At 36.4% G+C, this 22,565-nt stretch overlaps 2 protein-coding genes and 1 non-coding gene across 3 annotated transcripts; 1 reads left to right on the plus strand and 2 right to left on the minus strand.

The window, feature by feature from the left end:
* The first annotated feature begins 410 nt into the window (after nucleotides 1-410).
* On the plus strand, nucleotides 411-2,436 carry LOC137733866 (ubiquitin-conjugating enzyme E2-23 kDa). Its single transcript, XM_068473063.2, has 6 exons — nucleotides 411-589; nucleotides 713-792; nucleotides 1,077-1,191; nucleotides 1,279-1,331; nucleotides 1,413-1,541; nucleotides 2,111-2,436. The coding sequence occupies exons 1-6, from the start codon at nucleotides 546-548 to the stop codon at nucleotides 2,239-2,241; spliced, it is 552 nt and encodes a 183-aa protein (XP_068329164.1). The 5' UTR covers nucleotides 411-545; the 3' UTR covers nucleotides 2,242-2,436.
* A 187-nt stretch (nucleotides 2,437-2,623) lies between these two features.
* On the minus strand, nucleotides 2,624-13,873 carry LOC137733865 (chromatin remodeling ATPase BRAHMA). Its single transcript, XM_068473062.2, has 14 exons — nucleotides 13,203-13,873; nucleotides 10,831-12,138; nucleotides 9,353-10,705; nucleotides 8,791-8,903; nucleotides 8,425-8,512; nucleotides 8,232-8,318; nucleotides 7,960-8,052; nucleotides 7,791-7,874; nucleotides 7,502-7,705; nucleotides 6,791-7,033; nucleotides 5,164-6,717; nucleotides 4,528-5,079; nucleotides 3,958-4,209; nucleotides 2,624-3,548 (listed from the first exon to the last, which is right to left on the minus strand). The coding sequence occupies exons 1-14, from the start codon at nucleotides 13,401-13,403 to the stop codon at nucleotides 2,913-2,915; spliced, it is 6,768 nt and encodes a 2,255-aa protein (XP_068329163.2). The 5' UTR covers nucleotides 13,404-13,873; the 3' UTR covers nucleotides 2,624-2,912.
* Nucleotides 13,874-21,920: 8,047 nt separating this feature from the next.
* On the minus strand, nucleotides 21,921-22,009 carry TRNAY-GUA (transfer RNA tyrosine (anticodon GUA)). The gene is given in 2 exon segments: nucleotides 21,921-21,956; nucleotides 21,973-22,009. It is a non-coding gene; the product is annotated as a tRNA-Tyr (tRNA).
* Between the last annotated feature and the right edge of the window lie 556 nt (nucleotides 22,010-22,565).

A 22,565-nucleotide genomic window follows, 5' to 3' on the forward strand; every position in this document is an offset into this window, starting at 1 on the left:
GACAAGAATTAATGATGTCATGAGGAATTTGGAAGGAGGTGTTGAGTAATGTTTAATTAATCTGTTTGAATTGGCAGTTACGTGTGGTTGGGAAGAGTAATTTTATATGAAAACTATTGAAAATTGGTTTGAAATTTTTTAGTTTTAACAATAAAGATAAAATAAATAATAAAGTGAATAGTATCAGGATTAACTTTTTGATGTAAAAATGTAATTTTTCGTTAAAATGAACAGTATCATAAGTTTTTCGTTAAAATTCTCGAATTTTATTAGAATGAATAGAATTGTTTGACAAAGAAGGAATCTTTCGAGAAAGTGCAACCAATGCAAAACGATCAGTATAAAAATTTTAAAAGTGGGTCCTGCAAGAAAATTTCAGCCATCATTTTTATTTGATTAGCTTCTACTTTTCACTTATTGTTTGTCTAAACCGTTTTCTAGTTCTCTCAGTTTGCAAGAAACTCCTCTCTCTCTCTCTCTCTCTCTCTCTCTCTCTCATAACTCATAGCACAGAAGAACACAGAAATTGACTTGCCCCCAACACCATGTCTTCCCCAAGCAAACGCAGAGAGATGGACTTGATGAAACTGTGAATTTTCTGATTTTATAGTTCTTAATCCATAATTTTTTTTTAATATTCTGTGTTTTTCTCAGATTAATATTGTTTTGTCTTAATTTTCCTTTTTGTCTTCTTTTTCTTGTGTTCTATCAGGATGATGAGTGATTACAAGGTAGAAATGATCAATGATGGAATGCATGAGTTCTATGTGGATTTCCATGGACCCACTGACAGTATACCTTCAAAACCCTTGAGTTCTTTTTTTCTTCTAATTTTTAGAGCTTCTCCATGATTTTTTTTCTTGTATTTTTGTGCTAATTTTGATTATTTCTTGATTGAGCTAATTGTTGAATTTATAGATTTCTGGAAGAAATCTAGCACTTAATGATCAAAAAGAAATAAACTTGCTCTATGTTATAAATGTGTTTGATTTGATAACAAGTTTTAATGGAATTGGTTGTTTGGTCATTGCTCCAATTGGATTTGATAATTTCGTGGATATCATGGATTGTGGCAGGTATTTATCAGGGAGGTGTGTGGAGGATAAGAGTTGAGCTACCAGATGCTTATCCCTATAAATCTCCCTCAATAGGCTTTGTCAATAAGATGTACCACCCAAATGTTGATGAGATGTGAGTACTAAACTAACCATCATAAATTCCTACTATTCTGAATTGTGTTGCGCCGTCGATTAAACGACAAGAGGAATCTAATTTCAGGTCTGGCTCGGTTTGTTTAGATGTTATCAATCAGACGTGGAGCCCCATGTTTGGTAAACACATTTAACCAGCCTTACTTTTTATCCAAGTTTTATTGTTGAAATTATTGGTCTTACATCTGCCTGTGTTTCCAGATCTGGTAAACGTATTTGAAGTGTTCTTGCCACAGCTTCTCCTGTATCCCAATCCGTCTGACCCTTTAAACGGAGAGGCTGCAGCTTTGATGATGCGTGACCGACCTGCTTATGAACAAAGAGTTAAAGGTATTTTTTAGGTTCTTGTCTCCCTAACGTTTTGACTTCACTGTATCCTTGTCAAGATTACTAGGTTAGTGCTAATTAGTGTTAAACCTTTTGTTTGCGGGGTATAAACCTCAGAGTGTTGACATAATAATGCTTCTCTTATTCATACAGTGTCAACTGAAATGTTATGTTTGAGAAGTAAACTTAAGACAAAAACAGAATAGTTATCAAACAGTCCCTGGATTTCTGCATTTATGGATTTTTCCAATTCCTCGCTAAACAAGACTGTTGCATTTTCTTGATCGATTATTCTTTGCGTTTTATTTGACTGGTGAAATATGGATCTTGTGGAATTTGAACAGAAATTTACTTGAATCCTGAAGTGGATTGGATTTGGGCAAGCTAAATCTCAATCGGCTCCGAGTTTAAGTCCAATTCAAATCACATTCTTCTTTTAACTATTGGATTCGGCTATGTCAATGTGCAAGTATCGATACTTCATACGTAGATTAGATCCTGTTGATATATACACAGCTGTTGCATTGAAATCCTGTAACTTTGGACGTGACTGCTATTGCTCAATCATACAGAATTCTGTCTGAAGTATGCCAAGGCTGAGGATATAGGAGCTGCCCCGGAAGAAGAATCAAGTGACGAGGAAATGAGCGATGCTGAATCTGATTCTTGCGACGATCAAGTTGCAGGACAAGCCGATCCATAGGGATTTCAGGTCCCTTGTTTTATAACCGTTTGCATCCCTGTACATGATGTTGTAGCCTTTTCTTAATTCATCCCAACTCCAAACAAGACTGGATATTGGGAAGGGAAAGAAAATTTCCCAGCTTGTATCAGTTTCCTTTGCCCTTGTGAATGTATGTACCATTTGTGTTCATGCATCAATCGTTCGTTTGCTTTATTTATCTGGTGTCTCGAATCAATGTTCTTAAACATGTTAGTCCAGAATCTGCACGCGCATTCTCTAACTTCAGCCGGCGAAATCCGGACGACTTCCAGACTCCATGGCATGGGTACGCTCACTCTAGTGTCCCATGCTAATGATATGATGTCATAATATATCAATTCATTGGCACGAATCGCCACAATGACTGAAACATGAAATCTTCAAGATTTGGTACCAAGGGAATGTCTTACTTTACAAAGGTCTGCTCTCCTCTCCTCTATCAGAGGGAGGGTAGGACCTGCGAGCCACGCAAGTTTTAAGAAACAACTACTGAGAATTTTATGAAAAAAAGGTGATGGTAAACCAAGACCTACACTGTATGAACAGTCTGGCTAACTGCGCTTATGCCACTAAATCTATGAACAAGATGGAGACGAAGAAAAGGAGCGACGTCGTCTTCCAGCACATCATCTGTCAATCCTTATGCGGAGTCATAAATGGCTCGGGCGTCTCTTTCCAGAATCTGTCCTTAACCTCTTCACGGGATTGGCCCAACCGACCGACCCTCCACCCTTGTTCGTCGGCTGACCAGGCTGGTTAGCCCACCCTTGCGAATGGGGGTTCTGTTTTGGAACTGAATTTGGACCTGGACTTCTAATACTGCGACCCACGCTTGGGGGTGAAACAGGGCCAGCAGATCCAGTCCTGGTCTTCACCACGGACTTCTCCCTGTCTTTTCTCTTCTTCTTGCAGATAACCAGATCACCTGGATGAGCAAGCGGTGGAGAATCATCCTGGTGATAGTGGTCCCGACTGTTACCACTTCCACTCCCAAGTCTTGACTCCTTCTGGAGCATATGGCTTCGCACCCTTGTGTCTTCGCCATTGAAAATTGGTGCACGTTGTTGTGGCTTCTGTTGGGGGGTTGAGTCAGGCTCCACCTCATTTATCAGTTTGTGTCTCTTGCTTAGGCCAACAGTCGCCGCCCTAGGGGACGGAGCATTGCTGGTTAAAACTGGGCTAGTAAATGAGAGTGCACTTCTGGCTTCTCGAAAATCAGTCTCCGCAAAAGCTATTTTCAAGATATCAAAGAAAAGATCATGTACTTTCCTGGCTTCAGTTCTTACCTGTGCATCATTGTTAAACCCGAGGCTGTCAGTTCAATTTATTGGAAGACTGCAGACCATAAGTACATAAATGCATCTACTAACAGCAAAGTAAGGAAATCTGTCACTTGCACATACAATTGAAAAATACAGGCATTCATAAACTATCAAAAGTTTAGGGTTTTTGTGGCCCTCAACCTTTACACACTTTAACACACTTTGGCTACGACACTATCAACAGGTTACTTTTCTGTAGCCATGTTTTAACCAAATCCAGTTTTCTGGATGTTGTACAAGATGTATGTTTTAGCATACAGAGACGAGTGACAATAGTTAAAAAAAAAAAATAAGGTAATTAAGACAGAATGGAAATGCAGTGAATCAGTATACCAATGAACAAAGGCAGAACATCAAAACTTGAGCAACTTACCTCATAGTTAAACCCATAAAACTGCATTCCATTTTTCAACATAGACTGCACATCGGACACAAGCTCCATTACTCCAGTATACTCCAACCTCTCTATCCGCTGATCAATCTTTCGTAAATCCAAGAGATTATTTCCAGATCCACTTGCGTAACTAGAATTTTCAATGCGCTTCCACAAATCTGTTAGTAAAGGTACTATCTGAGGACCTTCCTTGTCTATTCTCCTTTGGAACTTGCTAATTACATTCTTGCACTGCAAATGTAGCAATATTATTTAGACTTCAACAAAGAATTGCAAGAGAAAAACCATACCCAAAACAAAATAAACAAAGAATAAAGGCCAACACGTGTTTACATTTACACGCCACACCACATCTACCAGTATAATTATATACTGATGTTTCAGACGTACTGCATAAACAGGAAGCAGGCACCTTATGACATATTATATATCTGTGTGTGCGCGCGTGTGCAAGTACAAGTGCAAGCAGCAGATAAGGGCAGCATTTATCACCTCAAAAATCAGAACACAACAGTAATTTCAAACAGAATATAGGAGACAAGTGCATACCTTTCTCTGGACGATCTCAGACATTTTTGTGCCATAAACAGAAGTTCCACTTGTATTCCCAACTTTTCCATCCCAATTTTCTCTGTGGGGTTCAGCAGCATCTTCCGCAGGATCAGACATGACATTTGATCTGCCAGATTTAGGTGAAACATGCACTTTGGACATATTAGAGCCTCTCCTAGGCAAAATTCGCTTAGTTTTTGAAGATGAATCACTTTGGTCGTGCTTTACAGCATGGGGCTCTCCATATGTTTTGATTTCAGAATCAGCCCTTGACTGTGCTTGAGATTTATGGTCCACATGAAATGGCAACAGAGATGAATCTCCCCGTTGAAGAGATGGCGTCTCACTACCAGACTTCTCCTCTGGCCTCTCTATGGTATGACGAGGGCGAACCCGAAGGCTACGCTTCCTCTTGATCTTGGGTTGCAAAACCTGTTCATCTTCACCTTCATCACGGTCATGATTTGAACTTCCAGATTGTTGGTGGTCCAAATGGTCCACGTGAGAATCACCCGATACGACAATCTCACCTTCCTCTACATCATCTTGCTGGAAAACACCAAGAGACTTTAGTGAAATAGCACACACAAACAACCCAACTATAAAGAATCAATACAGAGAGATAAGACATACCATCCTCTTTGAAGCAGATCCCGGCCTACCATCTAAGGCAGACAGGGACCCAAATTTCTGAGAAGAAACGGGAGACACTGTCTGCATCAATCTCCGACTGTCTGAGGATGATCCTGAGGAACCAGCTTCTTCTAGTATGTGGTTGTTTCTAACTCTTTCTGAATCCTTGGGATATTCGTATCCACCATCACATTCAAGGACATCCTCTTCCACTTGTTCCTTAATAATTGGTGTTGCCTCAACAGCACCACTATATTCATCATCCTCTAACTCTTCAACTTCTCCCTCTTCTTCATTCTCATCAGAACTTGCTTCAAAGTATTCGCCATTGTCATCATCTAACTCCTTGTAGCTAGGATGATTTTTCTTGGGCCGCCCCCTCTTTCTTTCAGTTTTCGGAGATGAACCAGAGCCCATTTCAGTGGACTCCAAACCAGCATTGCCACCCAACAAAGTGGTCTTAGATGGTCTTTTTGATAAACTGGCAATCACAGCATTTACTTCTTTTGTACTGGTTCGAAGCCATTTGGGGAGCTGGTTGTACCTTGTCATTTCTTCAATCCAGTCAAGTTCTTCGTCCATCTGATCAAACAATTTAACTTCTTCTTCACTTCTAGCTATCCTGCGATTTACCTCCTGTAATGAGGGAACATCATGAAGAGTTTCTTGGTACCTTTCTTCATCATGCAGTAAGGTTTCCAGAGTCATACGTCTCTCTTCATGAGTTGTTCTCTGGTCAAAACGCCCAGCATTGATAACCTCATCAGCCATGTCAATCTTGTACTGTTGAATATTGTTTCTTATGAGGCTCTCAATCGATCCGATATACCGGTCCTTACCAGCAAGGTCATCCTCTGAATCAACTGTACCTCCACTTCGTAGTTCATCCTCTTTCTGATGGCTAGCCATTTTTTCAACAACTGCTTCCAAATATATGACCTTGACCTCTCTCTTCTGTCCAATGCGATGGGCTCTAGCAACTGCCTGCTCTTCATTTTTAGGGTTTGGATCAGGATCATATATGACAACTGTATCAGCAGACTGGAGATTAAGACCCCGACCCGCAGCACGAATACTAAGTAAGAAGATAAAGCAGTCTGAACCAGGTCTGTTGAAATCCACTATAGCTGACTCACGGTCTTCTAAACTGGTTGTTCCATCAATCCTTCTGAAGACAAGATGACGCCACTGCAAGTATTCTTCCAAAATATCAAGGAGTTTTGTCATGGTACTGAAAAGAAGTACTCGATGCCCTGTTTTTTGAAGTTTAACAAGGATCCTGTCCAGGATCCATAATTTCCCACAGGATCTTACAAGGAAATCCTTGGAAAAATCATTGAAGAACGGGTAATTGAGCAGCGGATGATTGCAAGTTTTTCGCAGTTCCATACATCTATTATTTAATGTTTTGTACACTTTGGGCTGGTATTGTGGATTTTTTTGAATCCTTAGCTTCTCTTCTTCAGGATCCACTCGAATAGTGCCTGTTGATTTGATCCAGTCATATACAGCACTTTGAATGGCTGACATTCTACACCTCAAAACGATGGAGATCTGCAAACAAGCATCATTGTTAGAAATCAACCACAGTAAGAAATGATTACTAAGGATAATCACTAAAGCATACCTTAGACGGGAGTGCACCTTCCACATCTTCAACACGCCGCCTAAGCATAAAAGGCTCTAAAATTTGATGAAGTCGGTGAATGATGATAACTTTCTTTTCAGTTTCAAGCCAGTCATCTTCTGCATTTGGTGTAGGGGCTTCCTTTTGAAAGGGTTTTGAAAACCAGTCATGAAATGCTTTCCGATTATCAAATACTTCTGGAAGAAGCAGATTTAAAAGTGACCAGAGTTCCTTTAAATCATTCTGTAATTGAAAAGTTATTCCCACATCAGCTCAATTCAAAATAATAAAACAATAAAACAAGGATAAAAACATACACATAAGCAACCAAATGATCAAACAGATCATTAATCTCATTCATGACTGACACTTCTAATTTATTTTGAACAGAATAACATTTCTAAGTTCAATGAATTAGGTTCTCTATTTTAACTTCATAGTATATTGGTTTTTCATGCCTTGTATTTTCAAATAAAATAAGAATAAATCGCATGCTTCCATTTATGAATACTCATTAATCAAAAAGGCTATCAAATCAAATCAGCAGCTAAATATTTTCAGCCATAACTTAGTTAGGTCTATCTATCAAAATAAAACACATATTATGTTTGCATCTACAGAAAATTGCATCATCATCAAGCATTTCTTGACTTCTTAAAAAAGAAGTTAAATAATGTACGTATACGAGTGTTGCGACCTCTCTTAACGAACCTGCAATGGTGTTCCTGTCAAAAGCAAGCGCCTTTGGCAACGATACCTATCAAGATCACGTGCTAGAACCGATTCCCTGTCTTTCATCCTTTGTGCTTCATCAATTATTATATACTTCCAATCAATTTTTGAGAGTTTAGACCGATCATACATAATGAACTCATAAGTTGTCACGAGGACATTAAACTTCAAGGCACAAACCTCCTACATACCAAATAGCAAAAGGAAGGTTAACATTGTTCTAGAATTCAAACATTTAAGTAGATAAAAAAAAATTGGTGAATCGTACTTGAGAAAACAATTTTGCCCGTTGATCCTTCCCACCAACATAATAAATGCATGATACGGATGGAAGCCAAGTATGCAACTCACTCTGTACAGGGAACTCAGTTAGGCATCATGGCAAATGGTAAGCAATGTAGATATCTTTGTAGAAGTAGAACAGCAAATAAACTAACCTTCCAATTTACCAAGACAGCATTTGGAACAATTATGAGATGCGGCCCATAGTTCCCTTTGAACTCCATTAAATATGCAATCAATGCCATTACCTGCATGAGGATTATAGATCATTTAGGTAAACTCAGAGACTGCAAATGGAAACATGAGACTCACTCCCCCACATATGGCCAATACGAATATATGATATATCAACCGCAAAAGCTGTGCACCATAATAAGATTTGGCTTTTCATGTCTGAAGCAAGGCACTGAACAGAAGAGAAACTTACCTGTACTGTTTTCCCAAGACCCATTTCATCTGCTAATATTCCATTTAATTTGTTGTTATACAGAGAAAGCATCCATTGCAACCCAACCTGCGGAATCAAACAGACAGTCAAAAAAAGGTCTAGTATGCTACAAAAGCAATGGCGACTCAAGGCAAAACGTAAATAGTAACAATTCTTAATTGCAGAAACCTACAAGTTGATAGTCTCTTAAGTTTCCAGTCCGTAACATCGAGGGTTGCCTTATGACCCTTTCATTCACAGCATGTGCAAGACTATAATACCTGAAAATATTCATGAAGAATGAGAAACAAATAGTAGATATTGATTATTATACATATGAAAGTACATTCACAACACATAAGAGAGCTCTTCTTTAAAATAAAATTTTTTGAAACAAATGGATAGTGCAATATGAGAAGTACAAAATTAAGAAATATGAGAGATAGATATGGTAAGTTACTAGGCCACTTTAAAAGCAAGCACAAGCAAAAAAATACATCTCAAGAGCCACCTGCAATTCAAATTCTCTGTTATCAAGCAAAGCCAACGATAAACTTACTTGTTAACAGATGAACTGTCTCTAGGTGCATTCATCTCAATAAATCGATTTCTAATCATTACTTCCTCTCCTGCACAAGCCGCTGCCGTCCTGACTTCTTCCTCTGAGAGACCCTATTTGTAGACACAGATTCCAACATGGATAAGTAACAGAGAACAGGATCAGCATGGTTTACCACAAGAAGAAAAACTTTGTGGAGAACACTAGCAACCTTTGCACTAACCTTTGCATTTAAACCTTTTCACTTTGACAAATGCCACGTCATTTTTTTTTCACAAAAATCAAGATTTTTAATGCTTTTGCTTTTGGCTGGGAATTAAAGATGGAAAACAGGAAATATAATTTCAAAGACATTACATGTCTTCATTACTTGTGTAAGAATGACACCTGGCATTTGTTAATGTGAGAAGATCCAGATGCAAAGGTTAGTGCGAAGGTTGCTATCATTTCTCAAACTTTGTACCCATAAAGGAACAGGGTTCTATTAAAAGATCATGTGAAAATAAAAATTCAAGAATGATAAAAATAAAAAGTCCAGTGGGGAGAATGAGGGAGACCAAACCTGTAAACGTGCAGCAGCTGCAGCAGCATTTGCTGCCTCTTCCACTTCTTGCTGATTCTTAGCTGCTGTTATTTTACTTCCAAGTTTATGAAGATATTCCTCAGTCTGACTCAGGAAAGATGATAAAACAGCATATCTCTCTGCTGCATCCCCTGGGATACTAGTCTGCTGTTCCAGCAACATTTCCCTGTACCTTTCAACATCATTATTCTTCAGTGCTTCCATCCTTTTATTCCTATGATCATCCTTTCTCTTCGAAAATTCCCTCAACATTCTCTCATGATATTTGGCAACTCCCCTGTTACGTGCAGTCCGTGCATCGCGAATGGCCCAGTGAGCTTCTAGAAGCTTCTTACGCCATTGGAAAATAGATTTCAGTTGCTTCTCTCTCATTGCTTTCTGAGAGGCCTGCACTTGCCTAGACAGCTCCATCCGCTGACGTTCGCAAAGCCGAACAAACTTCCGATAAGGCCTGTCAGGCATTGCCATTATTTCCTGCTGATGTTGATCAATTTCATCTCTTAAGCGTGCCTGTAAATCTGAAAGTCGAAGCTTTTTTTCTTCAATTTGCAACCGCAAGACAAGATCGGGCCTAATCCGTTTCCTTTCCAAATTTACTGCCAAAAGACCACCAATCTTCTTGATATTTTCTGTCCTCTTCTTGTTAAGAACTTCCACACCTTCCTCAAAAACAAGATCTTTGACGTCATATGCCAATGTTAGATTGTTGTTGTTGTTGTTGTTATTGTTTACCATCACCCCTGAACCTAAAGAGTCATGTTTCCTAGTGAAAAAGGGGAAATCAAAAAGAGGTCCATGATACTTTCTAGCAGAGCTAACATCTTTTGGCAGTGGTACAGTGCTTGCTTGTGCAGGCTTTTTAACTTGCATGACATCAGATACAGCGACCTGTGTGACCTGTGATGCAACAGACTTCCCCCTATCAACTTTAATCTCACTTCTAGCAGAAGCTTTTTGAATACCACGTTCAACTTCATGGTCTGACTTTACAGAAGATAAAGTCGAATGCTGCTCTTCTTTTCCAGAAGACACCAAAGGAGTAGGTTCCTTCACCACAGCAAGCACTCCTTGCACATGGACTGTTGATACAATTGCTTTCTCTTCTCCTGCAAAAGCTTCCTCTTTTGCACCATTCTGTGCATTCATTGATGCCACAGCCTGTGAATCTTTCTCATTGGACTCCATATGACGCACATGATCTTCTAAAGTTTTCCCAGAAGATGTATCATGAATATTTCCTCCTCCAGGAAGCAATTGCTGCTGTGGCTGAATCTCAAGAGGTGGTGGAGCAATAGCCCGTAGAAGTTCTTGAGGGAGTGTGCCTTCACCTTTCTATCAATCAATGGGAAATGGAAGTAAGCAACACGTTCATTAATCAACTCTAAAGCATCTGGAGACAAACTAAACATACAATTAAAAATGCAAAAAGGAAGGGAGAAAAACAGAGAATAATGCACCTTGAGTCGCCTAAATGCTAGTATTTGTGCTTTAAGAACATGCAGCTGCTGTTTAGTGAACCCATGGCGTTGCTGTCCCATCTGAGTAGCCAGTCCACCTTGTGACTGGCTCTTGTTGCCAGAAACCCCATCATTAGGAACTACAGCTTGTGGAGAAGATCCACTCAACTGTCGATGGTATTGCATCTGCAAAGTTTCTGGATTGTTTTGTGAATTTTTTACATGAAAAGAGTGATCCACCCCCTGGCTTGTGTTTGCAGATGACCCTGTGGGATGGGTAGAAGTCATTCCATTTCCAATAGGATTTGACTGCCTAGGTGGCATCTGGTTTTCTCTGCCATGAACAGAAAACTGCTGCATAGGGCCGTTACTATTGTTAAATATGCTACTATTTGAACCTGAACCAAACGGGTTAGCCGCAACTGTCTGCTTTGCTTTTGCAGAGCTAGACTGTCCAGATACATCACTTGATGTATTAGCACGAGGAGAACTCTCAATTGCTACTGGAGGAGAAGTAACCTGTTGCTTTGACACTGGAACAGGTGAGGATTGTGCCCCCATGTTGCTTTCATTAGCTTTTTGTTGAGCAGAAATCCTCGACTGCAACAGTGGAATGAGCTGTGACATTAAGTTGGCATTTCCAGGCTGTGAAAGATCAATGTTGTGCTCAAGAGCAAATGCTTGCAACTGATTAAACAACGCAATCTGGTTATTTGGCATGGTTTGGCCACTTGGCTGAGACTGTGGTGCCAACATTGGCTTTAACATGTTTCCGGGCATGAATTGACCCATGCCTGATGGTTGGGCTGAAGGCTTCGAGTCACTCCTTTGGTCAGAGACTGATGGCTGTCCTTGGCCCACCTGCTTTTCTCCACGAATAAAGTGTTCCGTCAAATTCTTAGAAGACGATGCTAGTGCCTGACTAGGTGCCTGATTAGACATGACTTCCTGCATTTTCATATTTCCCAATCGCATGTCCTGATCCTTTCCAGATGGCGGCCCCAACAATCCCATTTTAGCTTGCTGCTGAGGTTGCATTGTCAAACCTGACTTCTGCTGGGCAGCCTGAAAAGCATACTGAAGATATGCTTGATGAACTGGATTTACCGCTTGCTGGTCAACACCTTGACTACGACTCTGTCCATCCTGGGAGCCATGTTGTTGAGCCAAATCAATGAACTTCCTAGATTGTTGAGGCATTTGACTGGAGCCGCCCCCTCCCAAAACTCCTTGCAGACCAGCAGCTTGATATGCTAAAAGAGCTTCATTCCCTTCAGGTTTTCTTAAAAATTGTTGTTGGTGTAATGGCTGCATGAACAATAAATTATGAAAACCTTAGTCACATTATCAGTTCATACAAGAACCTGCTTACAGTAGTGACAGGGCCAAAAATCCAAATAACAAATATCCCCCAATACCGTTCACATAACTTCAATTCAATGATAAAGAACTAGGCAAGTCTAGCAGATGATTGATATCTTTTAAGTTAAAACAAAGACTTGAACAAATTCCCGGAACCTGAAAAGATTTCCATTACAAATGTGATCATACCAATGCACCAGAACAATGACTGTACATATCAGATTCAAAGTTCTGGAAGCCATGCCATTTGTACTTAGTGCTAGCTGTACCCGCCATAGAGCTAGTCATGTAAAACTAATAACCAAAAAGTTAAAATAAAGGAAAATGTCCACCATAACAACATAACATGACCAAAAGAACCCAAGGCTCATCCTAAAAGAAAGATATAGGAAAAAAGGCTTCTCTTAGCTTAGTTTAAAAGGTGGACTAAGCAAATTAAACCACATGGTTCCTCTTTTAAACATAAAAATCAAACTTATCATAAACTTTAAGAGCAGTAAAGCAGATGAAACAAATACGAGCTGGACAGGGTCATCCATAATTGAACACCGTATATAAGGAATGGATGACAGTAAAACAAAACCAGAAGCAGACGCCACCTCGTCGTCATTAAACTCTTCTGAATTTAATGGAAGCAAAAGTCCATTTCAAGTTACAGTTAAGCAGCTAAAAGTGCAAAGCCGCAATCAGTTCCCATTACAACCTGCCTAGTTTGACTCCTCGAAACCCTAAACAGCTCTAATTTAAGAAATCATGTAAGCAAACCAGCTAACTTACCATACCCACAACACACAGATGCATCAAAAACAACATTTCACTGCCTCCCATTTGGAACAACACTCCCAATTAGAAACCCAAATAATGCAACAATCATTAACCAGGCCAAAAATGACAAAATTAATAATGACCCATCTGCAGAAATACTCCAAACTCCAAAACCCACATTCCAATTCAACTAAATTCTCACCAAAAAAAAAACAACATTTCCAGCCACACATATCAATCATTACCTGTCTAGACCCCAATTGCTGCTGCTGCTGTTGTTGCTGCTGCTGATGATGTTGATGCTGCACCGAATCAAAACCCAGTTGCGGCGTCGACACGGCCGAGGACGATGAAGACGGCGAAGCAGCCGATGACGTCGATCCGGCACGGCCAGCCGGGCCCACTCCCCGGCCGGGCCCGCCTCCTGCTCCGCCACCAGATTGCATGCAGCTCAACCCAAATTCACACGCATCCAACAAAAACCCAAATCACCAAAAATAAGAAATTGGAAAAAAATGAAAAACCCAAAAAGGCTCAAAACCCAAGAAAATCAAATCCCTCCAAAATAAAATTCCAACTGAAACCCTATCAGGGCCCTCGGATCCCAACGTTCAAAAAAACCCCCCGAGCTCAAAGCTCTCTCTCTAGAAAACTCTCTCCCTACAAAAACCCAAAAAATTAACGCGAAATTTTCTCAGTGGGGGCTACAGACCGACGGATCCTAGAGAATCGAAGTTGACGGGTGGAATCGGCGACTCACCTCACTCCTCTTCCAATTTTTGGCGTCAAACCCTAGCGATTTTATTTTCCTTTTTTTTGAAAATTTTATTTAAAACTCATTTTTCTTTGTTTTTTGGATTTAATTCTTTACTATTTCACTCCTCTCTCTTATTTTGTGCTCAGAGCTTTTGGTGGTGGAAGCACTTCTCTGCTTTATATGGGTCTTTTCTAACTGTGTGGGGTTTGGTCCGGTTGACTGCCGTTAGGTATTTCCGTAGAGGGGTAGAACTCGCAATTGACCCCTGTTTGGGTTGTTATTACGGAAGTGCCACAATTGGCGCATGAATTTATTACTCTCTGATTTTATTTCTATCATGGTGATAAAATAATAGAAAACTTCATTTTAATTCTTAGTAAATATGACGTTTAGATTAAAATTATAAGTAAATCAAAATTTAATTTTAGTCTCTTGATACATTAATAACCTTATTTATTAATTATATTTTGATTTTTTTAATTATTTCTCTTTTTCTTCCTAATTTTTAATATATTAATTTTATTTAATTATAATTTTCATTTCATTTATCGTAATATATTTTGTTGTAAACATTTAGATAAGCTAATTTTTGTTATACAATATATTTCGATGTACTTTATTTTCTTCATTTAGATACATTAAATTCATTATAATAGATTCTCGTGTATACATTTAAGTACACATATTTCGGTACATACATTTCGATACAAACATTTAGGTACATTAATTCAATATAATACATTTCGGTACTAACATTTCGGTGCATACATTTCGGTATACACATTTAGGTACATTAATTTAATATAATACATTTCAATGCATATATTTCGATACATACATTTCGGTTCTAACATTTAAATACATTAGTTCAATATAATATATTTCGGTATACACATTTCAGTACAGGAAAAAGATGCACAAACTCAACTATTTGCTAAATAATAAACAATTATGAGCAAGCCCAAGAACTGGGGTTCTGTCGGCCATAGGCTATTTAACAGTCAAGTTAGTGAATTGTTTTAGACTCAAGCAATGGGCAAAAGAATTAGAGAATCGAGATTGCGTTACCAGAGACGAACCCTATATGAGTGTATTTATACAGTGGGGAGAGAGACCTTTTTAAAATATAATTATTATTCTACGCTGAGAGAATCCTAGAGGATATCTAGAAGTAGAAATTGCATAATTTTAGTAGTTGTAATTACTTGCGACGCATGGCAATTCCTAGATTGTAAGAACTTCAAGACTTTATAAAGATCTGATTGAATCCATATCTGGATCAGATCGTGTATCATGCAAAACCAGTATGGTCATCTTAGCAGAGTCACTCGAACTTCGCCTATTGCCCCAAAACAAGGTCATTGTCTGATCCAACTCCACTCGAAACTGTCGAATCCATGACCAGACTTCTAAGGTATTCATATTTGAATCAGCCTTACTTCAGCCCTCTAAAATCATGGTCCCACAATGTTCTTAGTTTTATTTATCTTATTGTTTTCCCAAAAAAATATGAATAAAAATTTTATGTGCATTTTCAAAATTCATTAAAAGATAATACGTACAAATTCATCAACTATGGAAAATGACAAATTTATAGTTCCGAGGCATGCACCAGTGTATAGAAAACATGAGCGTTGAGCGTTTTCATTGTTTAAGAGTTTTTTATATAACTTAATAAATTCTCATTGGTCACAATAATAATTATGAGATGTACAGTTTGTTCTTTATTGTAGTATGACAACCATGAAGGATAGTTTTGACAATTTCAGCATTACAGTCTGATTTCAGTTGAGTTCACATTGTAAACTCCGTCAGAGTCACGTGTGAGGGCTTTTTTGTCTCCGTAAATTGTTTTCAATCAACCCAAAACATAACTCCGTCTATCTTTCTTAACAATGTTAAGCTTGTAGGACTTGATTTCTAATTAAACAAAATTACAAGACTAAACTGCTAAAATTAAACAGACAAGGATCAAAGTGAAAAGTAAAGCAAACTATGACCACAGAAAGCAAATGTATTTTTTACCCAAATAAATGCGAATTCAATTCTTTTTATAAAAATAAAGTAGTTCAATGTAATTTTAACCCAAATAAATACAAATTACTTTTAAGAAAATAAAGTGGTTCAATGTTATTTTTATTCAAATAAATGCAAAATTCAATTTACTTTTTACGAAAATAAAGTATTACAACAACTACAAGGAGAAAGACCTGGCAATTTCTTATACACGACACGTAAACGACACGAAAATAATGGGTTTCGGGTCATTATTGGGTCACATGATAATAACACGTTAATAACGGGTCCTTAACAGGTTTACACGAGAGTGACACGCGGGTAACCTGTTTCAACACGATAAGAAAAATGCTATTTTGATGGTTTTAATTTTTTAAACTACTAAAAAAAACTTACTATAAGATGCAATAGATATAATGAATATATATATATATATATATATTGTTTATTAATTATTATTCTATTATTATCCTATATAAATTTTAAAATTTAAGTTTTATTTATTTATTTATTTTTATAGTATATTATAGGCAAAGATTGAGAATAAAAATCATAAAACACATTAAAATAAAAATATCAAGTAATTTTAAAATACCAAACACATAAAAAAATTATAATAATTAATTTCCCACCTAATATTTCAAGATTTTCATCCATTTCCCGCCTAATGTTTGGGAAATTTTGCAGCCTATATCCACCCATTTCCCGCCTAATATTTAACCCAAAGAAACTCTAAGTGTTAGTTAATGTATCGTTTTGATGGGATACGCATCCTATAAATCTAATTTCAATGATCCAACCGTCAAACTTGTTTATATATGCTTCAAGATCGCATACGCCAAAATTTGCAAAAAACAAACATTCAGATATCAAGTAACGAGACAAAACTTTTCGACGGTTATAAACGAAAAATCATGATTTAACAGTTATTTTAACTCTAATTTTGAAGATTTTTTACAGCTACACTCCTTGACCCTATATGAATACAATGAATGAATTAGATCTTCAATTTAAAATATTTACACTAATGGATACCACAAAATCTTATGTTATTCTTGATGAAAGTATAAAAAAACTCTTAAGTGTTAGTGAATCTATCATTTTGATGGGATACGCATCTTACAAAACTAATTTCAACGATCCAACCGTCACACTTGTTTATATATGCTTCAAGATCGCATACGGTAAAAATTGCAAAAACCAAACATGCAAAGATCAAGTAACGAGACAAAACTTTTCGACGGTTATAAACGAAAAATCACGATTTAACGGTTATTTTAACTCTGATTTTGATGATTTTTTACAACTACACTCCTTGACCCTATATGAATACAATGAATGAATTCGATCTTCAATTTAAAATATTTACACTAGTGGATACCACAAAATCTTATGTTATACTTGATGAAAGTTTATAAACTCTTTAAGTGTTAGTGAATCTATCGTTTTGATGGGATAGGCATCCTACGAAACTAATTTCAACGATCCAACCATCAAACTTGTTTATATATGCTTCGAGATCACATACACCAAAAATTGCAAAAAACAAACATTCAGAGATCAAGTAATGAGACAAAACTTTTCGACGGTTATAAACAAACAATCACGATTTAACGGTTATTTTAACTCTAATTTTGATGATTTTTTACAGCTACACTCTTTGACCTTATATGAATACAATGAATGAATTCGATCTTCAATTTAAAATATTTACACTAGTGAATACCACAAAATCTTATGTTATACTTGATGAAAGTATAAATAAACTCTTAAGTGTTAGTGAATCTATCGTTTTGATGGGATACGCATCCTACGAAACTAAATTCAACGATCCAACCGTCAAACTTGTTCATATATGCTTCGAGATCGCATACGCTAAAAATTGCAAAAAACAAACATTCAAAGATCAAGTAATGAGACAAAACTTTTTGACGGTTATAAACGAAAAATCACGATTTAACGGTTATTTTAACTCTAATTTTGATGATTTTTTACAGCTACACTCCTTTACCCTATATGAATACAATGAATGAATTCGATCTTCAATTTAAAATATTTACACTAGTGGATACCACAAAATCTTATGTTATACTTGATGAAAGTATAAATAAACTCTGAAGTGTTAGTGAATCTATCGTTTTGATGGGATACGCATCCTACGAAACTAATTTCAACGATCCAACCATCAAACTTGTTTATATATGCTCCAAGATCACATACACCAAAAATTGCAAAAAACAAACATTCAGAGATCAAGTAATGAGACAAAACTTTTCGACAGTTATAAACGAAAAATCACGATTTAACGGTTATTTTAACTCCGATTTTGATGATTTTTTACAGCTACACTCCTTGACCTTATATGAATACAATGAATGAATTTCATCTTCAATTTAAAATATTTACACTAGTGAATACCACAAAATCTTATGTTATACTTGATGAAAGTATAAATAAACTCTTAAGTGTTAGTGAATCTATCGTTTTGATGGGATACGCATCCTACAAAACTAAATTCAACGATCCAACCGTCAACTTGTTTATATATGCTTCGAGATCGCATACGCTAAAAATTGCAAAAAACAAACATTCAAAGATCAAGTAATGAGACAAAACTTTTCAACGGTTATAAACGAAAAATCACGATTTAACGGTTATTTTAACTCCGATTTTGATGATTTTTTACAGCTACACTCCTTGACCCTATATGAATACAATGAATGAATTCGATCTTCAATTTAAAATATTTACACTAGTGGATACCACAAAATCTTATGTTATACTTGATGAAAGTATAAATAAACTCTTAAGTGTTAGTGAATCTATCGTTTTGATGGGATACGCATCCTACGAAACTAATTTCAACGATCCAACCATCAAACTTGTTTATATATGCTTCGAGATCGCATACGCCAAAAATTGCAAAAAACAAACATTCAGAGATCAAGTAACGAGACAAAACTTTTCGACGGTTATAAACGAAAAATCATGATTTAACGGTTATTTTAACTCTGATTTTGATGATTTTTTTACAACTACACTCCTTGATCCTATATGAATACAATGAACTAATTTGATCGTCAATTTAAAATATTTACAGAAGTGGATACCACAAAATCTTATATCATGATGATCTATGAAAATTGAGGATTTTGTAAAACGATGTAAGCTTTGAGTTCCATTGGTAAGGTTACATGATCGTTTAGATTTTTAAAACCCTCCAAATCTCATGAACAATGTTATTTATTTGAGTGAAAAATTAATAAAATTAATAATAATTATTGTAGAAGTGTGAAAAATGTAATCACTCGTAATGAAAAGCTTTATAAGTTTCATTAAGGGGTCAGCTCCGAAATTTAGTATGTATATACTAATTTAATATTATGTTTTACATTTTTTTGGGGTCAAATTATGTTTTTCATTTTCATTTTTATTGATTTAAAATATATTTTTCTTAACGGGTAACGGGTCGGGTCATATTACCTGAAAATATTAACGGGTTGATTTCGGGTCGGGTCATATTACCTGTTTACTTTAACAGGTATTACACGACATAACCCGTTAAGCTATCGGGTATGACACGAAAATGACACGAATACGAGAAACACGACACGAATGCCAGGTCTAGGAGAAACCCTTTACAACAAAAGCCTATACAAGACAAAATAACATTCAAAAGACGAGATAGTGTCCTAATATTATTATAGCAAAATTCCCCTATCAAAGTGTCTCAAAAAAACATGAGCATTTACATAATTTGAGTAAAGAACAAGAAAACTAGTTTCGTATTAATCTAGAAAAAAAAATCTCAAATTTTTATATTGACACACCCTAATCCAGAATGTTCATTTGGAATCTGAATCGAGCAGTGCTAGCCGACATCATGAGCGTGACGAAGCCATAAAGTGTAGTTATATGGAAAATGTGAGTAAATTTAAACTTAAAAGTGTCTAAATGCAAGAGTACGCAAGTGAGCAGGATTAAACTCAATTCACACATAATGTCAGAGCATAAGTACAGTAAAAATAGGATAAGAATTATACCATCAAAGGTACTCTCATATAACAACATTTGCCAAGAATCATTGTCGACACGAAAACTCAGCCACCAAAACCTAGAGGGGCGAAAAACAAGGGTCAGTGAGCCTAAAAATAAAGCTTTATAAAACCTTTTCAAAAACGTAATAACCCAACGTCATAAAATAAGTGTAGTTTCTAAATATAACATATTACGTATAGTATGAAATTACTTACCGTAGCCATCAATATCCCAAGAATGCAATATTTTACAATAATTCGTAAATAAACACATAACGTCTGGTAGTCACAATATATTATATAAACAAACATATCATATTGAATGCTCATCAACATATACTGACACACGAGTTCATGCAGAGGTATTCTGACATGAAACACTCTAGTACTACAATCACATGAAAACTAGCGCTATGTGCATAACATACGAGTCCTAATTGCCTATTGCAATCTAGGACAGGATTGTTACCTACAATAAATCCAAAGTGAGTGTACGGTGCGATGTGAACATACACGTGAAGGCTGGCCGTGACCCAGGCGAGTACTAACACCAATGTAGCACATGATGAGCGAATAACATAATTATGATCATGTAACGGTAAATTGATAATTCTAGTCAACATAACACTATTGATGGCTGCAAATATAATTAAGACATCCCATAATAGTACACATACATGTTTATCCCGCATGATTCAGAACAATTTCATAATTCTCAACATTTCGACCTTTCTTATAAACGCTAATTTAATTATGGCAATCACGTAGAAAATTCATTATTAAATATATATATATATATATATATGTGGAAACTAAACAACTATAAATACTATATAAAAGAAAAGAGCCACTCATATATTCTTGTGAGGTCGCAGCCGTTCGAACTAGGAAAGTTGGAGTCTTCGATGGTAATCGCACCTAAGCATAATATTGGGACCCATTAGTAGAACTTAACTAAAATGATTAAATTTGGGAAAGGGACTACAAATTTGGAATCAGGGCGTTGAAATACAGTAAGAAGGATTTTGAGCAAATTCCGTAAAAAGTCAACAATCTGACTTCAATAGGCATTTTGGTCAATTCACACTTCTAAAATTAATGAAGTTGTAAAATTAGGGACGGATTGTTACATATATACTACATATTTTTATTTTGTGAAATTTCATGTCAAACTAATATATATTTACACACACATATGTGGATTTTATTATTTACAAAGTTTAGAAAAAAAAAAGAAAAAAAGTCGAAATGTTGCAAATTTCATAATAATTTTAGAACAAAGCATTGCTATATTCAAGGGCAAGAAAGGTATTCTATTTTGTGCACCCGAAATTCGATCGTAGCAAAAAGACAAACCTCCAATCACTAAAGAAAAAAAATGTAAAAGAATTTAAGCCAATGAACTTCATGAGTCCATATGATTTGGCAGTTTATATAAAATTTTATTTTATGATTTATTTTCTTTAAATAAAAAATAACCATAACAAATGTTGTAACAAATTAAACTATGTTCCTGAGTCCTTGACAACCTTTCTCGATCCGCCACGTACCCCAACATTGTAACACCTTCGGTTAGCACGCATGTGGATGACAAAGTTTTCTTCGGTTAAAATTAAGTATTTACAGTGCCATATCTTCCTATTCCTTTATTTCACTTTAAGTAAAAATAGTGGGTTGTTTCATGATGTGCAAAGTATAGTTGCACATTTTGAGGATTTTGATGTTTTTGTATACACCTTGTTGTTGTAATCAAACGATATACTGACAACTAAACGAATAACATCTTATTATTTATTGTAAGGATGCTAAACGGTGGAATAATATTAAGCCTAAGTGACTTTCTTTTTTTAATACTTGCATCGAGAATGCAAGCACTAATTTTTGAACTGTCCCCTAGGAAGAGGGACACCCGAGGGCCGAATAGAGTTGAAGAGATTTGTGTTGTGACCTTTACTTGCAAAGAGAAAATTTGATTCAACAACATCTTGAACGCATTTAATTCCCCTACATTACTTCAAATTTGAGATGAACTACCTTTGCCCGGATAAAAATGTTGAAGGAAAATTTGTATAGCAACGGTAGAGAGAGGGACGGATCGGGATAGGGTGTCGTGGTAAAATCCAAAATTCCCAAAATATTAAAATAAAAAAGAATCCGACCTGCCGGATTCGAACCAGCGACCTAAGGATTATCTGCTACTTGCAACTACAGTCCTCCGCTCTACCAACTGAGCTAAGGTCGGATGATGGCATGTGGCCAATTTAATTTATATAATCTTTTCTTCTCTATAATAAATTAATCATTTCACTTTGCTTTTCACACGTCCTAGTCCTAGGTTGTCGCTGTCTTTTTCCAAATAGCTGAGCTGACATTAATATTTAAATTTGCTAAAATTGTTTAAATTTGGTTTAAAAAATTTAATCTCCCTAACATTACTCTTTGCGTAAATACCACTCAAACAAATACTCAAGAGCAAATTTGTAACTTAATAGACCTCCTAGACGATTTAGATTCATAATTTAGTTGATTAAAGCTCATAAGACATATGTTCCACTTTGTTGAAGACAAGGTGTAAGCAACACATTTTTTTTACCCCCAAGTCGTTTATGGGCGGAATGTCGATAATAAACATGAAAAAGTGTACGTGTGCGCAATACATAATGCATTTTGATGAATTTTAAAAGAGAATGACAAAAGGTAAAATGTGTGGTAAATTAGCTAGTTTTAATTCGAATGATATTTGTGCACATTGCGTTTGAGCAAAGTTTGTTGTCTGCAATGTTGTTCATCCTCGATGC

This window comes from Pyrus communis, chromosome 7, assembly GCF_041283825.1.
Source record: "Pyrus communis isolate YQ-2024b chromosome 7, ASM4128382v1, whole genome shotgun sequence".
Classification (NCBI taxonomy): Eukaryota; Viridiplantae; Streptophyta; class Magnoliopsida; order Rosales; family Rosaceae; genus Pyrus; species Pyrus communis.

Excerpts from the sequence above, each read along its gene's own strand:
- LOC137733866 (XM_068473063.2), top strand. The coding sequence starts at position 546 with ATGTCTTCCCCAAGCAAACGCAGAGAGATGGACTTGATGAAACT. Across the intron at positions 590-712 it reads GAGATGGACTTGATGAAACT|GATGATGAGTGATTACAAGG; the intron begins GTGAATTTTCTG and ends GTGTTCTATCAG. Across the intron at positions 793-1,076 it reads TTTCCATGGACCCACTGACA|GTATTTATCAGGGAGGTGTG; the intron begins GTATACCTTCAA and ends GGATTGTGGCAG.
- LOC137733865 (XM_068473062.2), bottom strand. The coding sequence starts at position 13,403 with ATGCAATCTGGTGGCGGAGCAGGAGGCGGGCCCGGCCGGGGAGTGGGC. Across the intron at positions 10,706-10,830 it reads TAGCATTTAGGCGACTCAAG|AAAGGTGAAGGCACACTCCC; the intron begins GTGCATTATTCT and ends ATTGATTGATAG. Across the intron at positions 7,875-7,959 it reads CTGTCTTGGTAAATTGGAAG|AGTGAGTTGCATACTTGGCT; the intron begins GTTAGTTTATTT and ends TTCCCTGTACAG.